General features: G+C 36.9%; 1 protein-coding gene across 3 annotated transcripts in view; it reads left to right on the forward strand.

Annotated features, from left to right (window-relative positions):
- Nbea (neurobeachin) overlaps window positions 1-17,749 on the forward strand; it is a 485,089-nt gene that overhangs the window by 179,237 nt on the left and 288,103 nt on the right. For 2 of the 3 annotated variants that reach the window (XM_040754403.1, XM_040754404.1), the window contains 3 exons: window positions 912-1,066; window positions 2,995-3,121; window positions 12,612-12,739. In XM_040754403.1, coding sequence (XP_040610337.1) covers window positions 912-1,066; window positions 2,995-3,121; window positions 12,612-12,739 — 410 coding nt within the window. The remainder of the gene's footprint in view (window positions 1-911; window positions 1,067-2,994; window positions 3,122-12,611; window positions 12,740-17,749) is intronic. The other variant, XM_040754405.1, reaches the window with a different exon arrangement.

The raw sequence follows: 17,749 nt of genomic DNA on the forward strand, positions 1-17,749 counted from the left end.
CACCTTTTCTATAATCTGAATTTTCTTGTATTATAGAAAACTCTTTTGATGAGAGAATTAAATACAAGTTCCTTATTCCCTTGGTGTGTATTGTTATCCCTCACTGTGTTTTTCATTTCTCACTGTTTTTTTTTTCTGCATCATATTTTCCAGTTTGACTATCAAATATTTCTTTGGGTGGTTTTCTTTTGTATATATAATTTTATGATAGTTTCTAGAAGGGGTGTGTGGGGGGGTGGTTGGGTGTGCATGCGCGTGCGCACCTGCTGCCTGGAAATCTAAGGACTTTGTGGGGCCAGCTCTCTCCTTCCACCTTGCTGAAAAGACGGGGCCTGGGGTCTGGATTCTGCTCGACTGCATAGCATGTGCAGGCTGACTGGCGGCGAGCTTCTGGGTGATTCTCTTGTCTTTACCTCCTGTCTTGCCTCCACATCTGGCTTCTTTACTTGGGCTCCAGGGATCAGGTTCTCAGGTGCATGAGGCAAGTAGCTCTATAAACTATTGGCACCCCAATTTCATGGCCATTTTACGTGTATGATGATATAATAGGAAGCAGATAGTTTATGTGCATTTTATCCCAAGATTATTCAGTAAGCATGTGCAACATGTGTTAACCTGAGCACTTGTTTCTCTGATTTGTGATTATTTTTCATTTGTCATTTTAAGAAAGATTTGCAAACCCCAGATTCTACACTACTGTCTACCAAATAAATATATAATATAATACACTTCCCAATGTTTGCTTAAGTTCTGTATCCATTTCACCAGTGACCTAGGGTTTGCAAGTTAACAGTACGGAGTCGGCTAAGGAGAGGAAAGGACTGAGGGGAGGGGCTCAGCTGGACTCCATGTTGGCTTTGCGTATCCACTTTATCTCAAGCTTTGGTGTTGTTTTCTGTCTTTCTCTGCAGGAGTGTGGTGGTGCCTGTAAAGAAACCACCTCCAGGTAGTCTATCTGTCACTACTGTGGGAGCCACCGCTGCAGGAAGTGGGCTGCCAACAGGCAGTACCTCAAGTATATTTGCTGCCCCTGGAGCTACACCAAAAAGTATGATTAACACGACAGGTATCGTCCTTATAGACTTTTGTGAAGCTTCATCCTTTTTTCTCCGTTTGCTGTATCTTCATTTCCCCATTTGATCTTAACAACTAAAAAGCTCAGAACATTTAGGGTTAGCTTAGTCTTTAGTGTGCTGCGCTCTGTTGGACAACCTCTCAGAACTTGTTGCTTGCTCTAAGACACAGATACAATGCTCATTTCAAGAGACTGGGCTGGCTTTTGTTTTGAGCTGTCTCAAAACATCGTAGTCTACTTTCAGGCTCCAGTCGGGCTATTGGAATACATTTGGAGAGCAAAACTTGATTTAGATACTGGAGAGTGACAGGTGGAAATGAACTCATAAGGCATCAAACATATTAGTGATAGAATATGGATTTTTGGGATTAAACCCTAAGATGTATCCTTTGCTAAATCCTTAAAGGAAAGGCAGACTTTTCTAAAAACCTTGATGATATGCAAGAGCCTCAACTTTGTAAAAAGAGCGAATGAGTAAGGACCATTGCCTCACACTGAATTAATTTATAGTCTCAGGGTTTAATTGTATCCTTTGATTAGCCAGCTATTTTCTATGTTTCTAGAAATCAAAATTTCCATTTTAAAAGTCTGACTAAAATCAATCTCTCTCTCCTCTCTCTGTCTCTCTATCTCACTATCTCTCAGATTTCCAGAAATGTTCCTGTTGATTATTAGCTAAATAAATCCTTACCCAAATCTTTGTGATTCCATTTTAGGTATTTATACAACGCAAGATGATCCCTGACTTTCCTTCCTTGACTATTGTAGTCTTCTGTTCTCCAAACTGTATAGCCTTGAACTTTTCCATTTATTATCATTACTTAGATTCTTCCCATCTCTATTGATTTTGTAGCTCCTTTTTGTGCTTTCTGTATCTATCTTGTTTATCATGCCACTGAGTCTGACATATCATAAACCACATATTTATGGGGTGTAGTAAGTAGAACACTCGCTTAAGCAAATACTTGTCTCAATCATTGAGCAGCATTAATAACATTTTAAAATTTGTAAGTTTATTTTTTCAGTTTTAAAAATACAACAGTTTTAGTAGAATCTGTACTTAGTGATTTTTAATCAATAAAGTCCTTATTTTACTACAGTAAAATGAAAGGATTAAATCACTTTTTGTCCTTGTATAAGTTATGCTTTCTTGTAATTTTTGTTTAAAAAATTAGTTGTTGATATATAACAGTATAAGCTTTTAGATGGTATAAAATATGTATCACAGAATTAATACTAACATTTGATCATACAGAGAGATAGTGTGCAATTTAGATATTGGCACATGGCACTATACAGCTGTTACAGTGGAAATCCAGTGTGCAACTCACTTAGTTGGAATTAACATAGATATAATTCTAGATGTCCCTCAGCTCCAGAGCTCTTTGATGTACTCACTTGACATTATAGGAACACCTCTAAAATGGCATCTTCATATCATTGAGGAGAACTCATTGTTTTAAAATCAGGTACTGCTGTAGTCATGATAGGACTTCTCAAGCAATCGCTTTATAAAAGTCAGAATTTAATGTTGCAGAATAACAAAATTATGCTCCCAGTGCTCTGAAATTTATGCCTTAGATCATGAGGTCTAGGATTATTACAACATAGCTGTAAAAAAGGAAACAAAATTTTCACATTTAAATTTGCATTGTTTTATCAGCTTCATTTAATCTAGATTTTTTTCATCTGTGGATGTCTTTTATTTACACCCATTTGTAACATGTAATTTTGTTAGATTAACATAAGTCAACTGGACTTTAATGTAATATCCATTACTTAAAATCATGGAATTTATTAGTATACTAATGACCAAATTCTGATGAGTTATTCTTTGAAAATCAAATAGAAATGAAGTAATAACGTTATTTTGCTTAATTAATTTATATTTAAAACTAAAATTATTATTTTGGGAACAGGTGCTGTGGATTCAGGTTCCTCCTCCTCTTCCTCCTCTTCTAGTTTTGTGAATGGTGCTACCAGCAAAAATCTTCCAGCTGTGCAAACTGTAGCCCCAATGCCAGAAGATTCAGCTGAGAACATGAGGTGTGTATAGTGATTTCTTTCTTATACCACTTTACTTTCCCTTTCTTAGACAGTGAAATAAATATTCAGTGGTGAGTACACACAAAGTGAACATTCTTGGGAATGTCAGCTAGCTACATACTCTTAATATATTCATCACTGCCTAGCCATGATCCTTGGGGAAATTACTAAAAAGTCAGTGTTATATTTTCAAATGCAAACTGAGAGGTCTTGATTAAAACTGATTATAGAGCTTTTAATTCTTTGTAGTATAGCATATTCTATCATTTTCAGTAGTGGTTCAAATGTACAAAGAAAGCATGGTAGGATTTGATCATCTCTGAGTGATAACAGTTTAATCCATTAGCTTTGAAAATGAGTCTGTGTAATCTTATGTAATATGTATCATTGGACCTCAAATAGCCAGCACTTATTTTGTTTATTGTACTGCCCCTTCATTATGAAGATTATAAACATTAATAATTTTCCAGATTTTGTATATTTCAAATAATGCTTTTATGTAAATGACAGTGTGGGTATCCATTATTGTCAGGGTTTATGCTGTGCTACTCTGCATATCTATTTGGCAAATAAAAGATGTAGAGTGGAATTGCTGCCCAGCTTTTCTGTGTGCTGTGACTAGCCTATGCCAAATGATTTTCTTGTGCATTTGTAGGAGTCTACTGACTCAGTAGCTGAAAATAGAATGCCAGTTCATTCTCCTCTTGGCCAGTTTTTGAAGGTGTTTTTTATCATTACCAATATGGCCTGTTTGGATCAATAAAACATAGATGCTGGTGAAATTCATGATTTCTTTTCTTGCTTATGGTTGCTTTTACAAATATTTGCTTTCATTTCCCCACTCTTTCTGTTGAGTTCCATAACCAGCTGGAATGGCTTTTTGACAAATGCATAATAGGAAACAGGGACAGGAAGATGGTCATCCGTCATTCCAAGACTGCTGTATAATGTCATCCTCCACTTGTGTTGAAAATTATGCCCCTATAGTTTTGATTTGAATCTCATACCCAGCCTCTTCTCTATCTGCACACCTTCTACTAAGCTGACAAAAAAACAGCTTCAAGTCTAATAAGGACAGTTTTGGCCTTGAGGGAGGTCTTTGGGCCCTCCCCCTTTCTGTTGTGAAAGTAGGAGTTCTTCATGCTTCATATTCTCTTAGAACTTCAGAATAGGGTTAGGACACCGATTGTTAGAAGCAATATGCATCTTCCCGTAGAATGGAGTCCTCAGAGACCTCTGCAGTGTGCTGGGCCTTAAGTTCTGTCCCTCTTTTCACTTCCAGACTGTGAACATCAAAGCCTTTTCAGAATTTTAGTTTTTCTTAAATGTATGGTTCCTACCAATAATTTGTATTTTGCTTTGTATGTCTTAATATGTTTCTGATTTTCTTCTCTTTTAAGGAGTTTAATATTATGTGTCTCCATTTTAATCAAGTTAGTTTTCATTTCAGCTTCATTGAGATCATTTGTTTATGCTGCTCTAACTCAATAAACGTTATCAGAATACACATTTTGATGGGTTTTTCTAGTTTATAGTCTGCTAAAACAACATTGCAGATTAGGATAAAAGGAAATATGTTGTCCCCTCAGACATTTCCACATTTGTATATGTAATATGTCCTATCCCTGCCATCAGTAAACACTTAAGTGCTCTTCATCCTTTTATTTTACATTTTACATTCAAAGGCTTTGAAAAGATGGGATCATACGATATGTACTGGTTCTCGTAAGTCTTTATTCACTTGGTGTATTGATTTGTTAGTTCTTTAATCTCTTTCCTTATGACTGTTCTATTCCAGTTTAGTACTAAGTATTATTTCATGTTGTGACTCACAATGAGTTTATCTATTTACTCAGTGATAGACACTGGAGTTTTTTCCAATTTTGGCATGTTACAAATAATGATTTAAAAATTCCTAAGTCTTGGGATTTCCAATACATTTCTTTTTATTTCTGTTGAGTAAACAGCTAAGAATAAAATTGCTGGGAGGATAATAAGTAAATAAATGATTAAAATTATGAGAAAATGCTGAGCTACTTTGCAAAGTGGTTGTTACTGCACATTCTGAGGCTATGTAGGAAAGATCCCGTGCCTTACATTTGTCAGTACTTGCTGTTGTCACATTTTATAATGGCGGGGTAATTATATCTCATTTGTTTTTATTGCTTCTGAGTGTTTTGCCTGTGTTTATGGGTCATTGAACTCTTTTCCTGTGTCTTAAAATGGAGTTTTTCTTATAGTATGTAGGAGTCACTAATGTACTCTGTACAAATGTCCACTGTCAACTGCGTGTGTCCTACTGCTCCATTCTTTAGACTGTTAAAAGCAAGAACTTTATAATTTTCATGAAGCCCATTATCTCAGAGTCATTTCTTTTGTGACTTCTATAATCACTAAATTATCTTTGTTAACCCACAGTATCTTGTATTTTTACTTTCCCACTAAAATTACTGTATTTTCCCCAGTGATGGGTAGGTCCATGATTTGATGTACTTATAGGTAAACAGCTGGATAAACTTTCTCTTAGTTATGTGGTTGAAAATTTGTTTTATCTGTTTCTTAAAACAAAATAGGTGATGTTTTCATTGTGGTTGTATTCATCCTGTAGGCTTATGCAGCATTAGTGTGTACTACTGACTGTTCCTATTCATCATTGCCTTCTGTCATGCGTGGCAAAGTTTCAGTTTTTATTGTAACAATATTGAGCTTTTCAATAGGACTTTAAAAAGAGCTTCCATGTCTTTGATGGTGTTCTGAGATAGGCTTTCTCTTTGATTGTCTCTCTACTACTTGTGTTGGATTAATGGAGTTTTCTTCTCCTTTCTCCCAGTTTCTCTCCATTGTTAATTTATTGAGGTTTTTAATGTTGGAGTTTTAAACTAGTACAGTTGTGTAGTATCATTTGCTTGTAATGGTTCATAGCAGACTACTCTTGCAACCCTTAATGCTAATTTTTCATGCACCTTACTTGTAATAGTTTGATGGAGCTGAATTGTGGCAAATAGTTTAGCACTTCTTTTTTTTTATTTTAAAGAAAAGTTGAGTCAGTATGTCTTATTTAAATCTATATTGGATAATTATGGCATTTTATTTTATTTTTTATTATTTATTTTTAAGTTTAAATTTAGATTAGAAACAAGGTTGCTTCACAAATCAGTTCCAGGTCTCTCTCCCCTTCCCTCCCGTCCCCCCACCCCCCCCATTACCCCCTCATTTCCCCAGGGAGGGTGAGGCCCTCCATGGGGGTATCCATAGTCTGTCATTTCATCCAGGGCAGGGCCTAGACCCTCCCCCAAGAGTTCAGGGTGAGAGTCCAAAGTCCATGTGTATTCTTGGGATGAGTACTGATCTACTGCCCAAGGCTCAATAAATTACCTAGGCCTCCTCACTGACACCCACATTCAGGGGGTCTTGATCAGTCCCATGCTGGATTCCCAGGCTGATGCCTGGGATTCAAACGTTAACCTTTGTCAGGTCAGCTGTTTCTGGGGTTTAAACCAGCCCAATCTTAATCCCTCAAGAAAGCCAGTAACAGAGAGGGAGGACTGATGACCAAAGAGTTTAGCACTTCTTACCAAGCATTCATTCCAATGTGGGTTTCAATCTCTAGTATGCAAATAAATCAAAATTAAAATGATTGCTATTGTTTTCTTCAAGACAATTTACTTGTATTTATTATATCTTGCACTCTTAATTTACATAAATCTAGGGTTTTGTCAGGAATCATTCTCTGTACTGGAAAAACTTCCTCAAACAGTTCAAGCTAGCTTTAATATTCCTCTATATTTGTTATTTAAACCCCTAGTTTTGCTTTCATTTCCTAATGACTTTCTGACCAATACACACTTGTTGACCTGTATGTTTTGGAAATGGGTTTAAAATATACATTTATTTCATGTCTTTAGGCTTGCATAATTTTTCTGAATAAAATGCCATCCTGTGTTCTGTGAAATGAGCCTTTCACTTCTGTTGTCCTCAAATTTCTTAGTATCTGCATATTAATAGTTTATTATGACAAATTTGGGTTATTTACTTTCAGAATTCCCCATGATGCTTTATGTCTCTTGAGTGTGTGCTTTTAATAACTTTCACTGTTTTGGGGAAGTTCTTAACTGATGATCACGTATTTATTTTGCTCTGTCTTTCATTTCCTTAGTTTTGTGTTGTGGCCACATGAAATTTGCAGCAATCTAATACTCTGTAACAACATGTTTATTAATTCCCTCAGATCTGCATGCTTCAAGTCTAACATACTAAGCCTGGCCTCATAGCTTGACCACATCTTAGTAGCACTGATTCCTGAAATGTGCCAGGATTTTAGTGTCAGAAGCCAAGTCATCCTAGCTTAGAATTTACCAAATTTTATCTTTCTACTGTTTTGGCCCTGACCTTCTCAGTCTTTACTTTTACTTGAGTGGAAGCTGTTTTGTCTCCAATTCACAGGCTTCTTGTACTCTCTCTGTAGGCTGCTTGGGTGTTGACTAACATTCTCAGTTGTGGGCTGCCCCTGCCTAGCGGAGAAAGAATCTCACATAGGTTCTGATCACCACTTCTCAGTTATGGGATCTTGAAATATTGAGGTCTTGGAATGTTTTCTTACCCGATCCTGGGTACATGGAATTTTCCTGTTCTGGCACTAGCAATGTTTTAAGTCTTTAGTTTAGTCCTGGATTGGCAAGAGTGCTAGCTTTCCCGCAGTCTGCATGAGGCTGTTACCGTGTTCTCTGGAGATGAAAAATGAGTCCATGCTATACCTTATGCCTTCTCAATGCAGCTATTGCAACATCTCAGCTTGCAGAGGAAATAAAGGAAATTTTTTTTGCACACTCTGTCCAGTCTCTCTTCATCCATTGATGAGGCTTATAGTAACAGTTTGAAAATGATTTTAGTGCCCTGCTGTGTTCACCACTCACAGAATTTTACTCTCCTGTATTTGAATGCTGTCACTTCAACTTCAGAAATTTCAAATGTTATGTCCAGCTCACGTGGTGCCTTGTTTCTTCAGTCTCAGTTTTGACTGTAAAACAGGTTCCTGCATCCTCTTACTGTTCAGTTCTTGTCTCCATACCAGGTTCAAGGCTCATAGCTATCTGACAGCATTTATATGGTCTCATGTCAGAATAGGATTCTGTCCATTGTGTGGCTCCCTGTATGGTGGCTTTGTGTGCAACTCTGGGTTTCTCCTTCACAAATAGATGTCCTTTATTTCCCCTCAAGTATTAAAGTTATTTGTTAATTTTTCAACTTATATTTTCCAAAAATACCTATGACTGAATGCTACTCTGAAAGCATACTAAATTACTCACGAGCAGCTTCATAAGCAAACCAGGGCATATGTTTGGTTTACTAGTGGATTCTCTGGATAAAACCACTTATAAAGGTTTGACTTTATATTTTTCTATCACTTTAGGGAAGTTTGGTGACATTTTGTTCATCCAGTTAATTTGAAAAGAGGAATTGCTGCATTTCCATGTTCAGTTATTTCCTTTCAATTTACCAAACATCCAATTAATAATTCCAAAAGTGCACTCTAAAGCTTTTAAAATTCTTTAAACACATCCATAATAGGCATCATGTTTCTTAAAACATGAGAAAAGTTTACTTGGAATTTAGTTTACATTATAAAGTAATAAACTTCTTATATAGAAGAATTCTGTTCAGCCTCAGTATCTTAATCTTGTGCAATTCTACCTACTTTCTTAATGTGTACATTGTGCTTTTAAAGTATATGTTATTCTGTTTGGAAAAAATCAGGGAAAATGACAGCTATTGATTTTATAAGATCATGGAAAAATAAAATAAGCAGACATTTCCTTTCTACAGCATGATGTTTTGCTTAGTGGTATCAACCCTAGATACGTACAGCTTAGAAACTGTCTGACTGCATGTTACTGACTCTGAAATCTCTGATCTGTTTACCCACCAGCTCTCTAGTATGCTTACTCATGTTTCATAGCAGTAATTGAATGAAAGCCTGATAAAATGCTTAAAGCCAGAGCTTGTCAGTTACTAGTCATAACATGTAGCTTATTAAACAACATCGTATGGCTTCTCTACCATAATACTCCCTTTCTATGCTTTTTTCTTAAACAAACCATTTCATTACCTATGCCTACATTTCCTAATTCATACAGGAACATTTAATTGGTAAAGTGTTTCTACCACGGAACTCCCTAATTGAATTATTTTCTATCTGTGGTATCTTCGAGGTCCATTACTTTAACTGCCTGTGATTTTAAGGAATGAGTACATTTAAAAACTTTACAAAGTATACTTAATTTTTCTATATTCATGAAATTATGATAAGTAACTATGATACTACAAAAGAATTGACAGTGAGAGTAAATCAGAATTACAATTTTATGAAGTAGAACAATTATAATAGGGAGTTTACTAAAAGAAAATAATATGTATAATGTCCAAATAGTGTGGGTAATCATGAGTTTTCTAGGAATAGAATATATAGCATGAAGCCTGTACTTTAATTATATAAATAATGCCCAGTCTGCTGGCATTCTTCTTACAAGCACCATGACCTTGGATGGTAGCTTGAGGTCAAATCTTTGTTCAGAAAAATTTAATAAGTATTATAGCCACGGGTTTTTAGACACTGTTTTCTCCCATGGCTTAATTTACCGAGATGTTTAAAATGCCTGTTAAAGGAAGTACCGGCTTGTAGTGCTGCACCCCTTTGATATCAGCACTTTGGAAATAGAGGCAAACAGATCTCCGTGAGTTCAGGGCAGCCTGGTCTACATATTGAGTTCCAGGATATCTAGAGCTATATAGTGAGACCCTACATCAAAAAAAAAAAAAAAAGGGAAGGAAGGTAATTAAGTACTTACATTGTCGACCACATTATTCTATTATTAGATTGCACATCTGTAGACTCTCATCTGAAGCATCATTATCTCATTTGAAGGTTTTATTCCTTCCCCTCCCCTCAGTAATTTTGTTAAAATGGTTGATAAACTGCTTCAGTCGCTGTCCTTATTTTCTATATGGAAATCAGTGGTGCTCTTAAGAGGTTTTGCTCACTATCCAGAAAAAAGAAAAGCCAAATTCAAAGGAGCCACTGATCTAGCCTCATGAGCATCTCTAATGTTTTGTTCAAGTAAAGAGTGGAGGAAGTAGAGAGAAGTCAGAAGCTGAAGCAGTTTTGGTTGCAGCCCCGAGGTAGTGTCTGTATTCAGGGCGAGCGCTTCCCCCAAGATGGTGCTTGAGTGCAACTGGAGTCGGGGTGCCACTTCTCTAGTCACCCCACTTGTGTGCTCTGTGCTCCAAAGGAATGGTGGTTTGTACATGAAGTGAACTCAAAAACTGAGAAGGTCTCACTGTCCCTCTCAAGTAAATAAAGCATGCTGCTGTTTCTTGAACAACAATTTTCTTCAAAGAATTCTTTGATTTTTTTTTTCTGAGTGTTTCTTTGAGGTCTTATGCTGTAGCTCAGTCTGACTAGGACTTGCCATTCTCTGGCCCCATCCCCTAGTGTTTAGATGTGCCCACCATGCCCCGCAGTTCCTTTTGCTATATCTTTGGGAGAAACATCTATTAATAGAACAGAAAGCCATGGAGTTGCCCTGCGTCATCATTTCTTTGTTACATGTTAATAGTTTTCCCATGCACACCATGAAATTTCAACAGTTTATACTGTGCTTTTCTCCAAGAAGAAAAGGAATCATTAGAAGTGCAGACCCAGTGTAACATGCCTTTTTAGGTGGAGGGATTGAAGTCTTTATTTGCCTAGAAATAAAGGGGCTCTAAGGTTGAATTTTATTTCTGTTCCACTGATTTTGACAGTTATGTATGGATGAACACCTAGTTTACCCTCTTTTGAAAACACACGTGGTAATATGTAAATATCAACATCAGCAGTGTCCTGTCAGTTTCTTCAATGGAGAAAGGGATACAAATGCTTTTGTGTTGTGTGATGAGGAAATCTAGCAATATGGTGTGATGATGGATATAAACCTCTAGAATCCTGAATTTTTGTATTTCTGTGCAAACTAATACAGTTTCTATACAACTAAACATCAGTGCTTCTTTCAGAAATCAGCTTTAGAGAACAATAATTATCTAGATCTATCTCATTTTTACAATTATAACCCACTTATGCTTTCATAGTAGATGGAATTACTTTATCTGGGATCATGGTCCTGCAGATGAAAAGGATTTGGTGAAATAGAAGATGAAAAGAAAAAGCTTTACTTGTGGTTATAAAAGTCAAAGAAAATGTGTAGTGGTGGTGAGAATTCTGAGCCTTCAGATAGTCTTAACTCCCAAGCTTTTGTCTTCCTCTCCTTAGCATCAGTTTGTCTTTAGAGCAGTCAGTGTCAGAGTGGTCCCTCACCAGCATCAGCATCAGCATCACCTAAGACTTGCATGTAAGCTCTCCTATTACTGCTCTATGTGCTCAATCAGAAATGGGTGGCTGGGCAGTCTGTGTCAGCAGGGTCTGCCATGATTCTGCCTCACCCCACAGCTGGACGACCTGTCTGAAATGGACGCATTACTGTTCACTCCTTACTGCGCGTCTCTTGTGTGGGCAGTGGACCCATCTAACGTCATATTGATTTTGTTGTTGTTGTTTAATATATCAGGGTTGTATGTCACAAGAATACATATGGGTGAATTTTATTCAAAATATCACTTACAAAACTAACATTACTGACATCACAGTGTGTACTGGGTGCTTTTCTGCTCAAATTTTGCCTTAGCTGGTTAATTCCCACTGGGCAGATGTTAGGCTCATCATTCTTTAGGCAGGCAAAGCTGATGCTCATAGCGTCCAGTGGCGTAGTCTGTGGCAGAGCTGGTATTGTCATTTAAGCAGTCTTTCTCATCAGTTAGTTATATGAGGGATAGATCTGTAGCCAAATTATTAACCTGCCTATGTAAAAACATCTCCCTCTCCCCTTTTTTTTTCTTTTACTTGTAACATATACCCACAAAGCAACTATTTAGCATGCAGTACTGAGCAATATAAACACTATTTTAGGGATTGAGAAAGTAAATGGGTTTAGGAAATAAAAAATAGTATTCTGACAGAGCAAGTCACCTGATTTCCAGTTACTTCTTTAGTTGTCCAATTTTATAGAAAATGCTTTTTGAGAACAGGAATTTAAATTCTTTGTAACTGGTATAGTGACCACACAGTACGTCTTAAAGCCACTTTCATTGATGATGTGCGGAGATACAGAAGAACTCATTTGTTCTGATGTTCCTAGATCTGTGGCAGTGTCTTCGGCCTCTTGGGTGCAGAACTCAAGCTCTTTTTCACAGTGTCGTTTTCATTCAGCTTTGGTCTTCAGAGTAGACACTTGATTGTGCAAAACTATGTCCCTTCCATATTTCACATGAAGCTTCTTGTTTGCCATGGACTAGGACTGAACTTTTACTGTGATTTATAAATATTTTAATTTAGAACTAAAGTTTATTTGGCATTTATATTGAATTATATTTACTAGTCTTTATGTCTTAATTTCAACAGCATCACTGCAAAACTTGAAAGAGCTTTAGAAAAAGTTGCTCCTCTTCTTCGTGAAATTTTTGTAGACTTTGCCCCATTCCTATCTCGTACACTTCTGGGCAGTCATGGACAAGAGCTATTGATAGAAGGTATGATTTCTCTATATATTCTACATATTTTACTTTCATGAAATGTACCTATTAATCATGGCATATCTTGTGCATTTAAAAAGGATATATATGGCCGAAAGAGTTTAAAGCTACCATAGTTGCAGATTCTCGTGAGACTTGGTGCGTATACGTTCTCTTTACTCAATTTGAACGCCACTTTGCTAGGTCAGTGCCAATGACAGCATTCCAAATGAGGGACTTCGACAGGCCTTAGAATGGGCAGCTGTGGCTCTTCACTCCCAGTCTTATTAGCGGCGCTGGACATCCTTCCACTGGGACAGCACTTATTAAGCATTGGTCTCTTAACGTCCCCTGCTGTTCTGAGAGCCATGATTCTTCAAATGACTTTTCTTATCCATGTGATGGTTTTAATGTAAGAAGCTGTAACCAGGAAGTGAGTAAAAACATTGAGAAGTGCTGCTGGGCACTTTTGAAGCTGTTGTCTCCTCAACAGCAGCTTGTGTCAAGTAGTGAATAATGATGATTTAATTTGTACACCTGCAATAGGAGAGGAGCTTTGAAAACTGCAGCTAAACAAAGTTGTATTTCATTGCACGTTTCAGTTTCTGACTGTTTCTAGGCTTCAGAAAGGGAAGGTCAACATCAAGATGGTCCTGCAAGTGAAGGGTTTTTTTCACACCCTTTTAGTGGCCTTTGAAATTAGTGCTTGTGACTTCCACTTCCTGCTTACTGGAGAAGCAAGGGCATTTTCCTGTTTGTTCTGGCATTGTTCTCTGCTTCTACACAGTGTTTCTATGAGGCAAAACAGTGATAGTTAATGTCAGCCCATGCAACCCACTACCTTGGGCTCCTATTTCTACTGTTTTGCTCTGTGACCTTTGGGAGTTGCTGAGTCACTGTAAGATGGAATATTTGGATGAGAATTAAATTGCATAATGCATATAAGTTTTCCCAACAATGTGGTAGCTTAGGAGAACAGGAAAATATCAGTGTCTTTTGGCTGACACAGCATGGACTAGAAAGTACCCAGAGAGAGCTGAAACATCCTTGTCTTCACCTTGAGTGACTGGCAAGCTGTCACAGTTGTAAAAAGAGTGGGAAAGACACTGTTCCTGTCATTACTTCCACCCATAAAGTGAAGTAGAAAATGTTTCAGGGTCAGAACTTTGAGCCTCTCACTAATTATAAGCTACCCCTTAATGAAATTCATGCTCTTAGAAACTTGAAACTTCACCTTGGGCACAGATTGTGCTTGTTTAAGTACATTGAACAATATGTCTCTCATGGATGTACTAAGCACCTGTCCTGCATACTGTGATGGAAGGACCAGATGCTTCCCTCAAAGAGCTTACAGTCTACCAGGCAAGATCTATAATTTAGAGCATATGCAACATAGAATAGAGTGAGCCCAAATGGCTGGATGACCACATACTCTTCTAGTGGGTTCAGAAACAGGTGTTCCTGGGCTTACTCCTGCCTGCTCTTAGAGCCTCTTTCTTGTCTTCACAGAATTTTGAAGTAAGTGTCTCTTGATTCTGTTTACTTCCCACGACACCCAACCCTGTCTTATGAATTATAGACAGAGTTTGAACCAAATACCCCATTAGATGTTTGACATTAATCTGTAACTAGATACCCCATTGGTACCTCAAACATGCTTTCAAAACTTGAGTCACCTTTCCTCTGAGGTAGATTTTCTTATAGCATTATTCAGTTGTTTTGTTACTAATATCGCTACTAATGTAAACATTTGAAGAAATACCTGATTGTGCTTTTGTTTTCTTTCTTCTTGATATTTAAAGTAATTTGGTAAGAAATAATAATTTTTGAAAATGCTAATTTGAAGCCTGGTTCTCCAAACAGTAATGCAAATAATTTATTAAGATGTTTGAAAACCTGCTAATATGGTGGAAATGATGTTATGGTAGCTAAAGGTAGAGGTGATGTACATGTGGATTCCAGGAGGGCTAATTTCCTGTTGGAATCTCTCACTTCCTTAATCCTTTCGTCTGTTGGAGTATTTTCCTAAGGAGCAAGAAAACTGGTAATTTATGCTTTTGTGGGTTTTGTAACATGGTAATTTTATTTTAAAATTTCAATAAATATTAGTAGAAAACTAATGTAAAGGTTTTCTCAAAACTTGCAAAATAATGAGTATTTTCTTTGTCTTTGTGTACCTTTTTTTTCAAACTTACAGAAATTACAAATGCTAATTCAAGATAAAGTAAGAGGAATAAAGATGGTAATACTATGTGATAGGACTTATGTTGTTATTAAAATGTAGCCACACATTTTACATACATTATCAAGAGGCCAGGGCATCAGAAAAACTAGAAAATTAAAAGTTATAAGCTCAGGTATGGGCTACATCTGATAGAGTGGGCCCTATGTCAGGTCAGACACTGGTTGGTTACTCCTACAAGCTTGTCCCACCATTGCCTGGCTTATCTTGCAGGCAGGACTCCATTGTGTATCACAGAAATAATCTGCTCTGTAGTGTGTCTGTAAATGGACTATTGTCAGTCACTAAAATTGGGAATAAGTCTGATCAGCTGAGAGAGCATCATCAAACTAACAAATACACATGAGCAGAGAGGCGAGGACTCAAACTCCTTCTTCATGTGTGTTGGGACAGCTGCCTAGCTTATCACCCAGTATACCTTCTGCAAACGGGAGCACTGAATCCGGGTATTGTTTCCAGGCTTTTTCCCCTCCCTAATCTTTTTGAAACTGTTTGTTATTACTAAAATCAATCTGTGATTTTCTTTAAATAAGGTTCACATTACTGGGTCTTAAGTGAACATATTTGACTATTTGAGATTCTAAAGAATTATTCCCAAATAATATTTTAATTACTATAACTTGAACAAAAATATTCCTTTGTGTAGCAGCTTTTCAGAAATTTCTATGGCCAGACATTTGGACTTTTTCTTACACCTTTTTCACTACTAGGTGAAAGGCAATAAAAATGACTGGGTGAACTCTTTAAGTACACCTCAAATATTCTAAATTTAATTGAAAGACTGTAAGCAGTAGGCTTCTGTTGATAGCAGGGATGAAATATGGACCTACAAGTGAGTACTATAGAACTGAAATACTGCCAGAAGTTAGAAATTAGACATTCATCCCCCTTCTGGTTGAATATAGTTTTATCCTGTAGTTTTTCTGTAGCCAAATTAAAATTATAAATAATAATGACATCCTTCCTTGCTAATGTAAAAATGTCACTTCTTTATAACAGAATAATAGCACATGGTAGCTCTTCAAGCTGTGAATTTTGTTTTCTAAATGGTATTACTTGGGAAATGAAATGTTGATAACCTTAATCCATTACCCTGCAAATGGCCCATCCAATCCACATATCTAGGAGTTACTACTACTCAGCAACAGAATGAAGTTCATATCTGCCGGAATTGGGTTGTCACTTTCCAGATTCATCTATTCTCCTTCCTCTTGTTTGGTAGAGCAAGCCATACATCATCTATCTTTTATCAACTTTGTTTTATGTAGAGTTTCTTTCCTTTATGTAGGGTTCTCTTCCTTTTGTATAGACCTCCTTTGCTTTTACATGAAGTTCTCTTCATTTTACATAGAGTCCTCTTCCTGTCCTCTGTCCTTTCCTCATCCTTTGACTCCTGTGACAGGGTCTATAAGAAACATTAATGCACTCTCTTCAGTGCGTCTGTGGGACTTTTTCTTATAGTAATAGGATTTTTTTTTCATTTATGAATGAAAAGTATCTTAATGCTTTTGATGCCATTTTCTTACTTAAATTTTATTACATAACTAATATCTATTATTTTCCCCTTCTACTTGAAAGGACTACTGATGATTTTTGGTAGAGGTAAAATTTTGTGTTCTTTGCTGAGAATTCCCAGTGTTGATCTGCTGTTCATACCCATGAGTTTTCTACTTCATTCTAGATTGTTCTCTACTCTACCAACATGCACTTCTAAAGTTCTCGCTTGCTTTTCATTTGGGGGATCAACTCAGGATCCTAGGTATGCCAGGTGATTGCTGTAGCACTGAGCTCATCTCCAGCCTCCAACCTCTTCCTCACACTTCCATCCTTCCATTTCTCTTGGTCTAATGTGACATTTCCCTCTCTCTTGAGAGGGAAGACTGCCAGACTGTTTCGAAGAATCTAGGGAAATTAATACAATCAGCACTTCATCTCCTTTGTGTTGATTATTTCTGTTTGAAATACTGCTTACCATCAAGAAATCTTGTGACTTTTTCCTTGATCATATATGTATGTCTAACAGAAGCAAACCTTGAATTTATGTAAGTGATGCCAATTTCCTGTTTCATACTTGGCAACATATCACACCTCAGCAGCTACAAAAAAATTGGAATAACTCCATGCATCTTATCAGACCACCATGCTTTAAAATTAGAATTCAACAACAACACAAATTGCAGAAAACCTACAAACTCATGGAAATTGAATAATGCTCAACTGCACCATCCCTGGGTCAAAGAGGAAATAAAAAAAGAAATTAAAGACTTCCTCGAATTCAATGAGAATGAAGACACAACATACCCAAACCAATGGGACACTTTGAAAGCAGTGCTACGGGGGAAGTTCATAGCGCTAAATGCTCACATGAAGAAACAGGAGAACAGTTATACCAGAGAATTAACATCACAGCTGAAAGCTCTAGAACACAAAGAAGCACACTCCCCCAGGAGGAGTAGACGCCAGGAAATAATCAAATTGAGGGCTGAAATCAATAAAGTAGAAACCAGGAAAACAATACAAAGAATCAACGCAACGAAGAGTTGGTTCTTTGAGAAAATCAACAAGATAGACAAACCTTTGTCCAAACTTACCAAACAGCAGAGAGTGAACACGCAAATTAACAAAATTAGAAATGAAAAGGGGGACATAACAACAGACTCTGAGGAAATCCAGAGAATCATTAGGTCATACTTTGAAAACCTGTACTCCACAAAATTCGAAAATTTAAAGGAAATGGATGACTTCCTGGACAGCTATCAATTGCCAAAACTAAATCAAGAACAGAT

Source organism: Mesocricetus auratus, unplaced genomic scaffold (assembly GCF_017639785.1).
Source record: "Mesocricetus auratus isolate SY011 unplaced genomic scaffold, BCM_Maur_2.0 Super-Scaffold_100011, whole genome shotgun sequence".
Lineage (NCBI taxonomy): Eukaryota > Metazoa > Chordata > Mammalia > Rodentia > Cricetidae > Mesocricetus > Mesocricetus auratus.